The sequence below is a fragment of the Molothrus ater genome, chromosome 3 (assembly GCF_012460135.2).
Source record: "Molothrus ater isolate BHLD 08-10-18 breed brown headed cowbird chromosome 3, BPBGC_Mater_1.1, whole genome shotgun sequence".
In the NCBI taxonomy this organism is placed as follows: domain Eukaryota; kingdom Metazoa; phylum Chordata; class Aves; order Passeriformes; family Icteridae; genus Molothrus; species Molothrus ater.
The window spans coordinates 16,490,158-16,506,127 of NC_050480.2; the positions used below are offsets into that span (position 1 = coordinate 16,490,158).

At 45.0% G+C, this 15,970-nt stretch overlaps 1 protein-coding gene across 2 annotated transcripts in view; it reads right to left on the reverse strand.

The window, feature by feature from the left end:
* Positions 1-1,853: 1,853 nt before the first annotated feature.
* The window catches only part of COMMD1 (copper metabolism domain containing 1), a 66,052-nt gene continuing 51,935 nt past the window's right edge, over positions 1,854-15,970 (reverse strand). For both annotated transcript variants that reach the window (XM_036380883.2, XM_054514375.1), the window contains 2 exons: positions 6,512-6,659; positions 1,854-1,990 (listed from right to left, as the gene is read on the reverse strand). In XM_036380883.2, the coding sequence (XP_036236776.1) occupies positions 6,552-6,659 (108 nt within the window). In that variant the 3' untranslated portion in view covers positions 1,854-1,990; positions 6,512-6,551. The remainder of the gene's footprint in view (positions 1,991-6,511; positions 6,660-15,970) is intronic.

Genomic DNA, 15,970 nt, shown 5'->3' on the forward strand with positions numbered 1-15,970 from the left:
GAGGTTTTGCAGGAGTGAGTTTATTTTAGAGAGATGCCTGGAGGAGGCCACCACATGTTTTTCAGAGGGTGGTGGGGTGACTGCTGTGTTCTGTGAGTGCAGGGAGAGCCCTGAGCCACATGCAGGTGGCTGGGATCAAGCAGACACCTCTCTCTTTCTCTATCTCTCTCTCTGTCTCTCTCTCTCTCTTCCTGGGCCACCCATCCACTCCTGAAGTGGCTTTGCTTATTTGTCCCTTTTGCTGCCAAGAGCAGAGACACCATGAAGGCTCTCATGCCCTGCGAGGTTTGATTTGCCAGGCAGAAAAAGTGCCACTAATTACTGAAATGCACTATATAGCTTCCCAGCAGTGCTGTGTTCAGCCAGGGCTGCCAACTGGCCAGAAAACTCAGGAGATGATTGCTGCCTTCCAGGCTCCTCTCAGAAACACTATGGATTTGGGGTTTGTGCTGCGATTGCTGTTTTTCTCCCATCCACTCCTGTAAAATGTCACTCCTCAAGGGTCTGAGGCACTTGCTGGCATCAAAAAATGCCATTTATGCAATTACCTGTTTTTATGTATTCTCCAATACCATCCCATTACAAGAGCTAATGGCTGAAAGCTGGAGTTCCAGTGCTGCTGGCCACTAAGGCAATTAAAATGCAAGTACCAAGTCACCTGTGTGCAGAGAGAATAATAAACAGGAAAACATCTTTGGGGAAATCTCTCTTGTACCTCCTTGCTCACAGATGCCCTCTGCCAGCTCCCCATTTCAGGGACCTCCCATTGCTGCAATAACCCTGCAATTGCCCCAGGGTCAGAACCTCTAGGTGGTATCTCCTCCCCTGACATGCCTTCAAACCTGTTTTCCTGCAAATTCTTGCACTGGAAGATCTGCCTTTCTACCACTAAAAGGCAGGAGGAAGGGCAAAGCATTTGGCACTTGAGCTTGGGGTTGGTCAGCCCCATCACACCTGGTGGGAAGCTCCACAGCACCAGCCACAATTTTGTGCTTGGACAAGAAGCTCAGGCGATATCCCAAAATAACACTTTCCAAGGGCACTGGCAGTTCAGAGGTGAGGCTGCAGCTGTGTCCCTCTTGCCACCTCTCCATGGGAGGTGACACACACCGTGTTCTCCGGGACTTCTGTGGCCCTGGGGAATCACCCACAGGATTCACACTACTGGGAAAAGGCATCTTTGGTATTGTGTGTGCTTTTTGAGGAGATGGGGGCAGCCAGATGGGGACAGCTTTGGCAAAGATTGGCTGAACCAGTGTGACCTGGATGGATGGAAACAGCTGGATTTTGGTGCACTGAGGGGAGGTGCACTGATGGTGACAGCTGCCTGTCCCCCCGTGGTGGCATCTTTACCCCCCTCCACGGCACAGTGAGGGAGACCCAGGAGCACAGCTCTAGCCTCCACATTGGATGAAATGACACCCCCAACCACACTTCCCTGGGATTTGGGAATAATTTTTGAGGAGGATTTTAACAGGCCCAGCTTCAAGGCAAGGAGCCCTTGCCTGTTTTTCCAGTCTCAAGCCACATGAAACACAACACATTAAAAAGTCATCAGTGGCTGCTGCTACAGGACCACTGCATTCCCCTTATTCAAAAGGCTCCCTCTGTCCCCAGCACTGAGGACCTCTTCATAAATATTTGGAATGAATGAATAAACTGTTGAAACTACCCAGAAGAAAACATTTCTGTGAGCCATCTATGGCCAGTGAGAGCCTCAGGGTAAAACTTCTCAGATACTTGCACACCTACAAATGGTCAGTAAATACTTAAATCAGGAAACCTCCTCTGAAAAATGGTGAGCAATTTGTTTTATCAATAAGTAGCTAAGAATTGACCCACAGAAAAAAAAATCTCTCAAAATATCAATGAGTTTATTAAAAAGTCCAAGCACAGTAAGATGTGGAGATTATGGGCTCCTGCAGAATCCTTCCCATTGTGTGAAACACAATGAGAGCATACACACTGTTATTTACACTTGCAAAAGGGCCTGTAAGAAAAAAAATTAAAAAAAAAAAAAAAAAAAGGAGAGACTAAGCAACCTGAATAATCGGAAAGCAAATCAACACCAACATAAAATAAGTGTATCATTGTGAAAAATGCCAATCACTTTTTTTAAAATTTTAAAAGTTTAATAGTAATAAAATGGTTATAAAAATAGCAATACAATTAGAGTAATAATAATTTGGGCAATTTAGATTAGGACAATATGAGACAATAGATACAAAGAGTTACAGACATCTGGGTACCTCTTTCTGGGCAGCACGAGCCTGAAAAAGGACACACGTTAACAGAGGATTAACCCTTAAAAAAATAGCCCGTTGCATATTCATACACCTCATACATGATGCATAAATTCCATTCAAACACAGGATTCTCTCTGGTCATCGTCAACTTCCTCCTCCTCCTCCTAACAGCGCCTTGGAGGCGGGAAGAAGTTTCTTCTGATAAGAGAGCAATAAATTCTTTTTCTGTGAAAGATTTAGGTGTCCCGTGGCTGCTATCTACATAGCATGTGGCTGTATCCTACATAGCATAGTTTCTATTTTAACATTTTTTTATAATCTAAAACTATATTTAACACACTACTTAAGAGAATTAAGTAGCATTAGTTTTAGCATTACTTTCTAACACAACACATATAATATTCGTTTGAATATTTGCGAAAAGCCAATCATAAAATACTCATTTTTCACAGCGGGGCAGCAGCCAAGTGCTGCTGACTCCGGGGCTGGCCCTGCTCAGCAGCCACCGCGGGACAGGCAGGATCAAACCCAGCCCCCGGTGGGAACCAAGCGTGCCCCAGCCCCAGGGTCTGCCAGCAAAGCCGAGAGCAGCGGTGCCGCTGCGGGGACAGCTTCCTCAGCCTAAGGACACTGGAGCCTGGCAGGAGCCCTGTCCCTGCTCCAGCCCTGGCTGCCTTTGAGGAGTGGGCAGGAAAGCCTCCCTCAGGGGGCACTCCCTCCTTCGGCCCTTCTTCCCGCTGCTTCTCCCTCCCTCCCTCCCTCCCTCCCTCCCTTTCCCGCTCTGGCCGTGCTGGGCCGCTCGTTCCCTTGCTGTGAAGTGACGCCTGCCTGTTTCCTGGGAGGAAGGAGGAAGAGGAGGAGGCCACACTGCTAGCCTGGCTTAGCAGATGGGCAAAGGAGCTGGAACCATAGTGGTCTCCAAAGCCGGGTGAGCCCCAGTGGCCAAGAGGGCTGTGCTGGGATGTCTGCTCAGCTGGATCCATGCAGGATTCCAGCGGCCACGTGTGGCCCCAGCCAGTGCAGGAATTGCCTGGCCATGCATTCAGGATGAGTCTGGATTACATCTGGGCTTGGGGGGAGGATTTATGAAATCTCTCCTGAACAGGAGCTGTCATGTGCCAGCACCACAGAGATATTTAGCAGGACCACGGATAGCAAGTGACATCCCAACAGAAGCCATGGGTGCTCGTGCCTTTCACTCAAGGAAGCAAAGCAGAATGGCACTGCAGGCTTTGTCCCCTCCAGGTTCAGCCAGAAGTGGCCACAGGCTGGAACACTGCAGGCAGGGGCAGGTGGATGTACACACACAGAAACCACCTCAGCAGGAAGGCACAGCCCTGCCGAGGAGCAAACCTGCCCTCGTGTCCCAGCGGCAGCTGAGGATTGCAGCATTGGGAAGCACAGCATCCCCTCCCTTGCCACATCAAACTTGGTGAAGCAGCAACAATTTTGCTGCCCAGTGACTACCAAGGACTGAGCAGTGTGGTCCTCAACACACTCAGTGCTTTTTTTTCTTTTTTTATTTTGCACAGTGGTTTGGAAAGATCCACCAAGAACAAAATGAGGACTGTTAGGTATCCAGGGGAGGGAAGATTAGGAAGAGAGAGAAGCATCCACCCATAAAAACATACCACTTCAGACCTCAACTAAGAAAGTATCCAATTATTTCTTAAATGTCCCCTAGACTTTCTGCCTCAGCCTCTTAGCCTTGTTAGCCATTCCACAAATTTATTATTCTTTGCATGAAATAATACTTCCTGACATCTGTTCCCAGTTTGTTTCTCTTTAATTTCCATTTATAGCACATTTTCCTATCCTCTGACCATGTTAAAATAAAACAATAAGTATGTTTGACACAGTGCAAGCTACTTAAGATCATGATCCTTCCCTGACCCTGATTTTTTTTTTAAAATATGTCCTAAAACGCAGAAAGCACTTGAATGAACTGAGTTGAAAAAGGCAACAGAAAGCTCAGAGAATCACAAAGTGCTCATTTCACAGCAGTGCTGCAGCCAGTGACTCAGGGAGCAGCATGAGGAGCAGTTTGTGGTTACAGCCCAGCTCCTCTGAGGAGGATCAGCTGAAGGCAGCTGGGTAACAGAGATGCTGGGGGCTCCATGAGATGAGAGGTCAGAACCAGGAGGCTGTTAGAGAAAAGGCAGCAGTGGGACAGGCACAGCAAAGGAAATGTTAATTCCCTGTGCAGAGACACAAATTGGCTGGAGGGATGTTTCCCCTTCTGACCAGGCAGATGGGAAAAGGTGCCCTTCCCTTGCTCTGAAGAGATTTCATATCCAAGTGCAATCTGGCAACTCCACAAGCAATAACTTCTCAAGGAGAAGAGATGAGGAGTGCTTTAGCTATGGCACGAGAACATTTCATGTTGTCATCTCTATATTGGTACAAGCCCTCAATGTAATTTTAGCTCAGGAGGAGGTTGCTTATGAAACAAATATAAAATGGCAAGAAGCAATGTAGCCTCCAACCAAATGTGTGTACACACCTTCCAGTCAAGTGACAGAGCAAACCAGGAGCCAGCATTGTCACCTTTTTAGGGACCACCAGGCAGCTCTGCTGGAAGGAGATCCTTCCATCCTGTTCTGTCCAAGTGCTGGCCTGCCCAGGCTCAGCTCCTGCTGAGCCAGTTCAGTGTGTGGGACATCCTGCTGTGACCAGGCTGGCAAGGTCACAGCCCTGAAGGGAAACACAGGGAACTGAAAACCCTTCTGGGAGCCTCTGCCAGCGCAGGGGCAGCAGCTGCTCTGCAGCTGGGTGTTCCAGCACAGATGTAGGCACTGCAACAGCCAGGAGCCATCCAGGCAGTGCAGATCCTGTACCCCTGACCTGCCTCTGGCAGATTTCTTCACTCACACAAGTGTTTTACTGATAAGGCCTCGGGCTGCCTTAGGGAGTTTTCCTTTACCCACATTCCGAGCTGAGCTGGATGCACTTAGGGTTCCATCTGAGGCTTTCTCAGGTCAAACCAAGCCATGAAAAGCAGGACTGAGAGCAGCCAAGTTCAGCTGTGCTCTGACAAAGCACTGGCCCCTCAAACACAGCGTGCAGCTCCGTGCCAGGGCTGCACCACTACGGCCCAAGAGCCAAAAGGTGATGAGGCTGGATTGTCTTTGGGGAAGCAGATCAGACCCTGTACAGACACTCCAAAATCCCACCCTGTCCCTGAGAGTCTTCTCCAAATGCTCCTTGAGGTGGGAAGGGACCCACAACAATCTTTGAGTCCCAAAAATCCTAAATCCCAACACCTGAGAGTGTTGTCCAACCTCTCCCTGACCTCTTGATCATCCAGAACTGGAAGGGACCCATCAGGATCAAAGTCCAGCTTCTGGCCCAGCACAGGTCACCACAAATTTTTCCCCCAAATCACAGAGCATTGCCCAAACCCTCCCTGACCTCCTGAATTACAGACTACCCAGAGTGGCAAGGGACCCATGAGGATCATCCAGACCCTGCACAGACACCCCAAAATCCCACCCTGTGCCTAGGAGCATTGTCCAAACACTCCTGGAGCTCTGTCAGCTTTGGTCACTATTGCCTGGAGACCTCTTGAATCATCCACAGCTGGAAGGGACCCATGAGGATCATTGATCCCACACTTTGAAGGCACCATCCAGCAAATATCTGGATCAGGTGCTCTGCACATGCAGGATTGTTCCTTTTGGAAAACCAGCACCTCCCATTGCCCAGGAGATGCTCTCCCCTGATTGTCCCCAGCCTTCTGCAGCCAGCTTGGCCAGCCCTTGGGAACCATTGAATCCCTGGCAGCACAGAGCTCACAGCTACAGAGAGGTGTGTTTGTGCCTCTGCTCCCTGAACTCCCTGCACTTCAATCTGCTTCCCTGGGCTTTAACTCTGAGCAGACAGAGCTCACAGAGGTGGATTTGTCCTATGAAGTCCATGGTTTGGAAGCATAAACATGAGTTTCCCCTAATCTGCCTGTTTCTTCTGCTCATTTCTCCTCTGCCACAACTGGCCAATTTACCTTTGCTGTTCATCCAGCCCAGCATCCACAGCATCTGGAAGACTCCAGAAGTGACTGAGGAGATGAAGAGAAAAGCTGTGCTACACCCCAAGGCCTGATTATGCAAAGCTTTGTGCAACCAGTGTTGCTGCTGCCTTCGAAAACAGGTTGGGAGGAGGGGATGAGAAAGCTTCACAATGTGATTTAGCCCATTCTTGGGGTTATAATCTGGATTTAACCAGCACCCCCTATTTTATGTGCTGAAATAGGATTTATGAAAACGTACCGAGGGTCATTTTTTTGTAAGTTGCAATCTCTTTATTTGATTAAGTAGTCTGAGTCAACAAAGTCATACTCTCCTCTATTTCTGACAGTTTCTTCAGCATCTGGCTCATCTTGGCCTCATCAAACTCCAGGCAGAGAAACTCCGATTCCTACAAAAGAAGAGAGAACAGTATTTGAGAAAAAAAATTATGTTTGATCCCTGTGCAGAAGTTTGGTGAGGAATTTGACAGCTTAACTCCATTTGTCAATGGACTTTCTTGCATTTTCCTGTCTGATTAGGAGCACTAATTTGTATCAGTGATAAAAATCCAGGTGGGATCTGCCTGAGGCAGATGTGTTTGCAGGAGGCTGAATAAGAAAGTGTGAACAAAATCCTGGAGTATGTCTCAGAGCATTCCTTGATTAGGAAGCACTGGAAAAGTCAGATCTCAAGCAATCCATGAGTTAACCCCTGAGGCTTTGAGGAGACCCAGATCCTTGCTGAGTGAACCATTCTGCATGAACACCAGCAGAGCCAGACAGCATCAGCCTACCCTGAGCAACTGCTGCAAAGTGGGACTGCAGAGCCAATGCCTCCTCAGCTCCTGCTGGATCTCCCCAGTTCTAGCACCTTGCTTTTCCAGACCTGACTAGAAAAGTCCAGAGCAGGCTTTCACACAACAGCTCCTGCAGGAGGAGCAGCTTTTCTCACCAGCCCAAAATAATCCCAGTATTTGTAACACATTTAAAGTCTCCTTTCACAGACGAGATCCGACAAGAGCTCTCTGTAACCTGACCTCTCATTGCTCCACGTGTGCTCCAGCCAGGGGCTGGTCTCTGTCCTGACCTTTGGGAAGGAGTGGCAGTGCCGTGCTGGGCAGGGACCTGGTCCTCCATGGGATGACCTCCAAGGCCAAGCTCTTGGTGACTCCTCAGGCCTTCCAGCCACAACTCTGCACCCCGAGTCATGTGAGCCCATCCACAGATTTAATCAGGCCAGGACTGCCCATGAAACCTTTGAGATCTGCTAAAGCTGATTTCATGGCTTAATCACAGGCGAATGTGAGTGGACAGGAGGAGATGGAAGTGCCTACTTCTGGAGGAGATGTTTTTCCCTGAGCCTAAACATAAGGAGTACTTTTTTTTTTGTTCCCCTCTTCAGGTTTTGTCAGTCAAAAGGAATGTAAGTTGATCAAAACAAAACACTTCGATTACACAGAACTCTTTGATTACATAAAGACACTGCCACTTGGTACAAGTGTAAGTGCACTCAGGAAACATTCTTTTAGCTATACTGCAGCTAAAACTCTCCCATGTGGGCTGGATGGTGTCTGGTTATCCACTCTCATGTGCACCAACCTAAAACCTGACCCAAGAGGGCTGTAAACCAGGCTGCTCAGAACTCAGTTTCAGTTTTATTTAATGCTTCGTTAGTTTATCTCCCCCATGAAAAACAGAACAAAAAATAAGATGGAGCCATGAAATGCAGAAATCCTTATTCCTTCCCTAAGGCATCCTCCAGGAGCAGGACAAATGGTATCCCTGCTCATCCTCAGCAGGAAACAAGGCATCCCTTCTGATCCTTCCCTACTGCTAAAAAATAATCCAGCCCCCTTGGAGTTAAGCAAAACCACAACCAGTCACGGACTCGAAGTCCTGAATTCCAGCACTGCTGCTGCCCGGGCTGGAACCGGGGCTTCAGCTTCAGGCTGGGAAGCCGAGCTCGGTGCCCTGAGGAAGGTGTGGGAAAGGATGCACATTTCCTGCAGCCGCCTTGGCTTTGTCCCTCCACGCTTTCCCACCCCTCCTCCCCTTTCTCTCCCGAGTCCGGGCTATAAAAAGGAGCTGCAAAACAAAACATCCAAGAAACACAAACTGCCCCCAGCCTTGAATCGGGTTTTCGAGGAGCTGCAACAACAGAGTGCTGCAAAAATATTTATATGAGAGACTAAAAGAAGCACGACTTTTTCTGTCTCAGTAACTATACTTACAAACCCCATGTATTTTTAGAAAACCAACCCTCACAAATTGAAAACTTAAAAAAATTACGATTGTTCTCTATTGTATCACTTTGGTCACCTACTTAAAATGCTTTCTAGCAACTTTTATACACGTTATATTTCTAAGTTTTAGCCACTACATTGGAACAAGAAAAAGGAACCCCTCAGAATTCGCCTATCATTGCATTCATATTAATTTCCCCTTGGTTTGGAGGATCCTACAAAAACATTGAGCATTTCAAAGCCACCAGCCAAGGCGCCAGACCCACTCTTAGAAGCCACCTCAACTCGACTGCGGTGCTTGTAAGATCATTAGAGGTTCTTTGTAAAGGAATTATCCCAGCTTGAATTACCAGGAAAGCTCTTCAGACAGAGCGAAAGCATCAGCTTCGGGTGCCTGTGTGCAAACACAGCCAGCCAGCCGAGCGCTCCTGGCCTTGGGTACCCAGGCAGCCTCTTCCCGGGGCAGGGGGGAGGATTGGAGGGATTTGGGTGCGATCCTTTTGGAGCAGGCAGTGCAGCCATGGGCTCTGCAGAGCCTGCCAGCCAATGCAATCGCACTGCTCCATAAGAGATCTTATTCTCTTCTATTATTTTAGGTTTTGCCTTAGAGTAGGATGTTTTAAAGATTTAGCTTCCCCTTGCATATGTAAAAACTCAATCTGTAATGTCACCAAAACTTGCTTTCAAGACAGTTTGGTACCTTTCGTTGTGATTAAGAACCCACATCATTCATTTTCAGCCTCCCCAATTTTTTTTTGATGAACAGAGCCAAAAAAAAAAAAAAAAAAACCAAAAAAAACCGAGTCAGACTTCCAATCAAAAAGTAGATGAGTTCAGAAGTGCTGCCATTTTGGACATTTTGGGCTTGGCTCCTACCCAAGCGCAGGGCTCCGGTTAAACCAGAGATGTGTTAGCACAGATGAATATCGGACCGTTCCCATTACCAGCAAATTAGGCTGAAACACCAAAGACGGTGGGGGATAATTAAAACAAGGAGCTGGTCCCCAAGACATCACCGAGCTGGGACTCAGAGCCAGCACAGAGCGAACGTGCCCGGGAATTCACAGCACATCAGCTCCCACAGCAACACCCACGGGCGCAAACAAATGTCATTTTGCTTCCAAGGCATTGACTACGCACAAAAGACAAACTACTTGTTTCAGAATAAATCTACTGCTGATATTTTTTTGTCCAATTTTGCAAAGAACTGTTAAGAGACTGCTTCTCTGGAGTAAAAGAAAACACCTGCAGGGGCTTAGGTATAGCCTGCTGTTGCCAAAAAGCCTGGTTCATCTGGTAATGTCAACTCTCCCACTTCCTCCAAATTTGCTAATTCCATGTAAATACTATTCCAATAAAACACCTGCAGGGACTATCCTGTAAATATTATCCCAAGTCATAAGTGTAATTGTATTTCAGCAGGAAAATCAATCACAGAATCACAGGATGGCTTGGGTTGGAAGGGACCTTAAAGCTCATCCCTAGGCAGGGACATCTTCCACTAGACCAGGTTGCTCCAAGCCCTATCCAACCCAGCTTTGAACACTTCCAGGGATGAGGCATCCACAACTTCTCTGGGGAAGCTGTGCCTCACCACCCTCAGTCAAGAATTTCTTCCCAACATTTACCCTAAACCGACTCTCTTTTAGTTTGAAACCATTCCCCTCGTCCTGTCACTCCAGAGTCCCTCTCCAGCTCTCTTGGAGCCTCCTTTAGGTACTCCTTTGGAAGGGGCTCTAAGTTCTCTCCAGAGTCTTCTCCATGCTGAACAACCCAAAGTGTCTCAGCCTGGCTGAGGTGCTCCAGCCCTGGCAATATCTTCATCACTCTCCTTTGGACTCATCTCAGCAGGTCCATGAGGTTCACTGGTCAGTAATGGTCAGCTGTGAGCCTCCATCCTCATGGCTCATCACCAGAGCAGGTTTTGCCTGAGCCAGTACCTGCTCACAGGCTTGCATGGCACACAAATGCAAATCTTAATTTAAAAAAAGAAAAAGAAAAAAAGAAAATAAAATGGGGAGGGTGGAAGGGGATATTAAAAAAAATCCAAATGCCCTCCCCAATACCAAAAAAGGCAAGAGAAAAGAAACACCACAGCCCCTGCCCCCCAAAATCTCAACATAACCAGAAATTCAAAATGGAAATTAGACACTTATTAACGGTGCAAGGACACATTTTCCTTGGAAAAGGCACATCCAGAAGTCATTTTTGCAATGATGCTGCCAAGCTCTATCACAGAAGCCTTCCTTCACTGCAGACTATCCTTACTCATCACTGTGGGAATTCGGCACTGTGCTGCCCAATGGCAGAAAATAAACCCTGATAAATTCACCCCTGCACTATAAACTTGCTTCCAAACCTTTCTCTGGGTGGCCTCTCCCTGGTGCTAACCATTCCCAGGTGACTCCCCAGGGCTGCCTGGGTCAGAGGGACCTGTCCTGTCACATGTGCAGAGCTCTCTCCCATCCCCTCTTTCACTCAAACATCTGCTGCAGGAATGTCACAATACACAACATCCACCTTGCATGAATGGTCCAAAAAAAAGAAAAACCTTGGATTTTAGCTTGCATTTCCTTCTTCAAAAATCACACTTATAGGACATTAAACTGGATAGTTCCACTGGGTGGAAATATTTCATGTCAGAAGTTTATGAGAGCAATTTATTTTTGCCATTTAGATTCTTGTCTTAGGGACATCTGATAGATGGTAAAAAGAAAATAAAACCACAAAAAGTTGCCCCAAACCAATGCAGAATGATGAAAGTGTGAGATGCTGCATCGATTCTTCCATCACATTGCATCAATCGTGATCCCACTGCGAACTTCTGGAGTTATTTTTATATTCATTAATATTCTGCAAGATGTACTGGGGCATATGATAATGACAGCAAAATCTTGATAATTCCACAAAAAATGCAACGGATTGCAATCCATTGATTTCACACTCCCACATACCTGACAATACTAAGTTCATTATTTTTAATTCAATTTAGAGCTAATTTTGCTAGAGATCTACAATCATGCCCTTCAAAAACTCTAATGTAAAGTGTAATTCATTTCCATAATACTGTATAAAATAAAGCACAAATATATGTAACTGTGAGAGCCTTTTAATTCTCCATTATTTTGGTATTACACGAACCAGGAACCTCTTAAGCAAATTATTATTACATCCCCTTAAAAAAAAAAAAGTTAACTCGATTGCAGATTTTTAATACTTTTAATGTAACATCAAGCCTGTAATATCACAGATTAAGCAGATTAAGGATTGCAGAAAATGGAACAATTCCAAAGGATAAAAGTAGATCCCTGATACTGCATAGCAAATGTAATGTCATTCCTTTTACATTATCAGCCTCCTGAAAATATTCTACCTCATATTTTATATCTTACATGAAAAATGAGCATTTCTGGATGCAGCTTTAACCTGCTGCTCCCTGTGCCTTTTGGAGGTGCAGCTTTCTTTTCAGGAAGTGTTGAAGAAAAACAAAGCCAAACCATAATTTAATCAGTATAACTAATTAGAAGTTAACATATTCTGTAGCTTTTATACATTAAAAAGCTAACAAGAATAACATGATTCTTACTAATTAACAAGAAAAAAGGACAATACTTTTATGAAAGCCTCTTCTTATACGGCTCTGGTGATATTAACTTTTACTGGTTTCTGTAGACCTTCCAATTTCTCTCTTTTTAACTTTTTAAAAAAATGACACTGTCTCTGGTTTCTGACCTTATGCATTCCCCACATCCCACCTTGAGTGCTGCCCCTGCACAGACCCATCACTCCAGGGGTTTCCTATCCACTGCTCCCCTCAAAACCCTCCCACCACAGTATGCAAGCACAGAGGCTGGCAATGGACAAGTGCAGGATGTCCAGCCCAGGTTTGGGATGAGTGATCCCTGATTTCTGTTCACCCAGTGCTCACACAGCTCCAGATGCTGGGAGGACACTGCTCGTCCCCTGGGGATGTCCCTCAGAGCCTTGGCTGATCAGGGGAGGCAAACATTGCAGTGCTGAGGGCAGCTTGCTGTGGTCAGAAAGGAAAGGTTATAAAGCCACAGTTCTGCTGGAACCAACACAATGCACAAAAAAGAGCCTGGTTATGCTGACAAAATGCAGATTTCATTCTCATTTATGGATGACTCCAAGCAAGGTCATGCCTGTGACTTTTTGTGTGGCCTCACCAGATCAATTGCTGTTTGCTAAGCCTGCTCACCTGGTTCCTCCAACACCTTCAGCTACCTGAGGCTCAGGCTACCCCACAAAATCTGCTGCAGTCACAGGAGCTTCACAGAACAGAAAACCCTTTATGGCTCTCCCTCACTGAGGAGTGGTGGATGTTTGACTCTGTACAATGCTGCACCTGCACTCTGGAACATGCTCAGCTTAGGCTAAATTCTCTTGGAATTGAGCTGTTGGACAAAAACTCTACCTTGAGGTGTTCAGAGTATCCTAATCTTTTAAGGCAATTCTTTTTTCATGAGGGCATCAAGAGGCACCTTTCTGACCCTGCAGTCACCTTGAGCTTACTATTTCCATTGTTTACCATTTGCTTTTTTCCTCAAAACCCTCCTGCCTCCTGCATTACAGAACTTCCTATTAAAAAATAATAATAAAAAAAAGAAAAAAAAAAGAAAAAATATATTTAAGGAAAAACCTCAAAAGTATTTTTTTTCCCTCATAGTCTTGATCTTGGATATGTGCAAAGCAGTCTGGGGAAGGATCCAGGCTGGCATGGGAAATACTGAAACACTGACCATGTAAGCAGGTCATAGCTGAGGGCCACTAAACACAGGGCTGGGTAATCCCAGCCAAAGGCACTGCCAGAACTTCTGTCTTCTGAGATAGGAATGGAATTGAGACAGGGGAACAGAAAGTGTTGTGATCTAACTCCTGCTGCAGGAATGAAAAGTGAAACCTCTCTGTATCTGAACTGTTTCTAAAAAATATTGCAAAAGCACTCACTCCTCTGACCCCTCTCTGCCCCGCCAGACACTGTTTTGTCAAAGAAAGCACACCAAATATTCCCATTTGAATTCCAGCATCTTTGAAAGCACAGCTGAGCTCCAGCTCTTTCAAACCCTAAAACAGTGCTTGTGGAATGTTTAATCTTTAACAGGAGCGTTTTTCCTCTGCTGCTTGACTGGCTTGAGGTAAGTAGGTGTGATGGCATACCAAATAAATCAATTAACCTGCTTAGGCTAATGACACTGTCTTGCTGACCCGGTATGCAACTCTGCCTGGGTCTTGAGCCAGCTGCTATTTAAACAAAGGTGTAAGCAGAGCTAAAATCATTAACTAAGAAATGCATGAAGAGGTTTTAAAAGGAAAAAAAAAAACAAACCCAAAACAAAACCAAACAAACCCAGTGATATCTGCAAGCTTCATCAAACTGTACACGGAAGCACATAAAGCCAACATAAAAAAAAATTAAATTACCTTAATTACACCTTTTTGTTTGTGTGAGATTTCAAACAAAACATGTATTAAAAAATAAATTTAAAATAAAAACTATATATAACTATATAAGAATATATACATATATATACATATGTCGTTTATACAGTTATATATATATTACATGGAAAACTACATAAAAACTATTTAAACCCTCTATTTCTGGCAGGGCATCAGGCTCTCTCACAAGGGTACCAGTGATGAGAAAGCTCCATCATCACTTATTCAAGCCCTGCCTGCTGTGTCAGCTCTCCACTAACAGAGTCTCTCAGTGGAACCACTGCAAGGTGAGGTGCTCTCCTCTCAGAGTCCTCTGCAGGGTACCTTAGAGGTCAAATGCCCTTCCTCACTTATGATCTACATTTTTCTACCTTGTTTGACAGCTGTCCTTGTTTTCTTGTGCAGTGTTTTGTTTGGTTGGTGTTTTTAAGGCTGCTCATGGAGCTGAAATATCAGTGTACAGCTTTCCCTAGACATGTTTCATGTCCCAATAACTAGGCTAGCCTTTGTTTTTTCAGTCTTGTAGCTCTTAATTGCAGTGTGAAATTAGTCTAAGAAAAAGAGTCCTTACTGATGCATCTTCTGCTTTTACACTAAATCCAGCTTTTCTAGTGAGAACATTCTTAGATCTGGAATTAATTTTCATTAAATTAACATCTACCTATTACCTAACATGGGAATCATTCAGCATGGCAAAAAAATTAAAATCAAACATGACTCATTATCATAACCACCCCCCCCACTTTCTCAGAATAAAGTTTCAACAACTTTATGTTATTATTTACCATTTTCTTAAATGTTTCAGCAAGTACCCTATCACAGCATCAAACCCTCCCTGCCACTGGGGCATGTTTTTGTAACAGGGTAACCCCAAGACCAGGAACTTGGTTAACTCCTAAGGACACAAGGAAATTTCTGTGCTTTGAATGTAACTTTTTATTTCATCAAATCAGTGTCAACCACATTCCTCTCTGTTACTGCAATAAATAATACCAGGGAAACAGGAATGAACTCAGGGAGGTAAGAATTATTTTATACCAAACCAATCAACACAGTTAAAGTAACCTGCATTTAGAAATAATCCCACAGTTAAAGAACGCACTAAAAACCTGAGCAGAGAGTTCCTGACCTTTAGGAGGCTGTGTGAATTGGGATTTTCTGGCATTTTCTGGCTGAGAGTGCTGCTGGCTTGCAGGCTGAATAATTTGGTTAGGAGCCCCAAGACAGATCACTCTTGCTCCTCCACAGCTCTTTCATGTTTATGTGTTATATAAATGACTCAGGAATCCATTAATGTCCTGCTCAAATATAAAAGCTGAGTAGAAATGAATATCCTCTTCCAAGCCAAATCATTCTATGGTTCTGTAATACTGGGATATTAGGACACAAGACAGATGATGGACTTTGGACCTGGTTAGCATAAGACATTTGATAAAAGGATGCCTTGGCAATAGCAAACAGAACTTTGAGGATTAAATCAAGAATGCAACAAGATTCAATCAGACTGACTTACCAGAAAAAAGAAAATGACATCAAGACTACTGCAAGCAAGAGATGTTTAAAATGTATAAGTTTAAGTGATGATTAACCCAACCATTGTAGTAAAACATTAATAGCCTTCCTAAAATACTATATAAGCATTTGTACTTCACAATAAATTCAGATTCTTTGACCACCGCACCGAGTTCCTGTCTCCCTCTTCATCACCGGTACTGTAACCCTAAAACAACTGATTTTCCATGAGAGCAGACAATGCTGGCTCCTGTTGATGGCAAAGGCCAGAAGATCTTGGCTTTTCCTCTCCAATCAGTCTTCAGTCAAGGCAATAACTGGTTTTCTCAGAGAGGAGACCAAATATTAGAATTACTCTGAAACAGCATTTTGGAATAAGATATGTTTAAAACCCTCCTTTCTGCTCCTTTCTGAACCCTGCACATTTGCCCTGTGGCCTGAAAGGCACCTGGATTGCCTGAAACAAGAGCACATGAGGGGTAGGTGGCTCCTCTTGCTGAAATGCT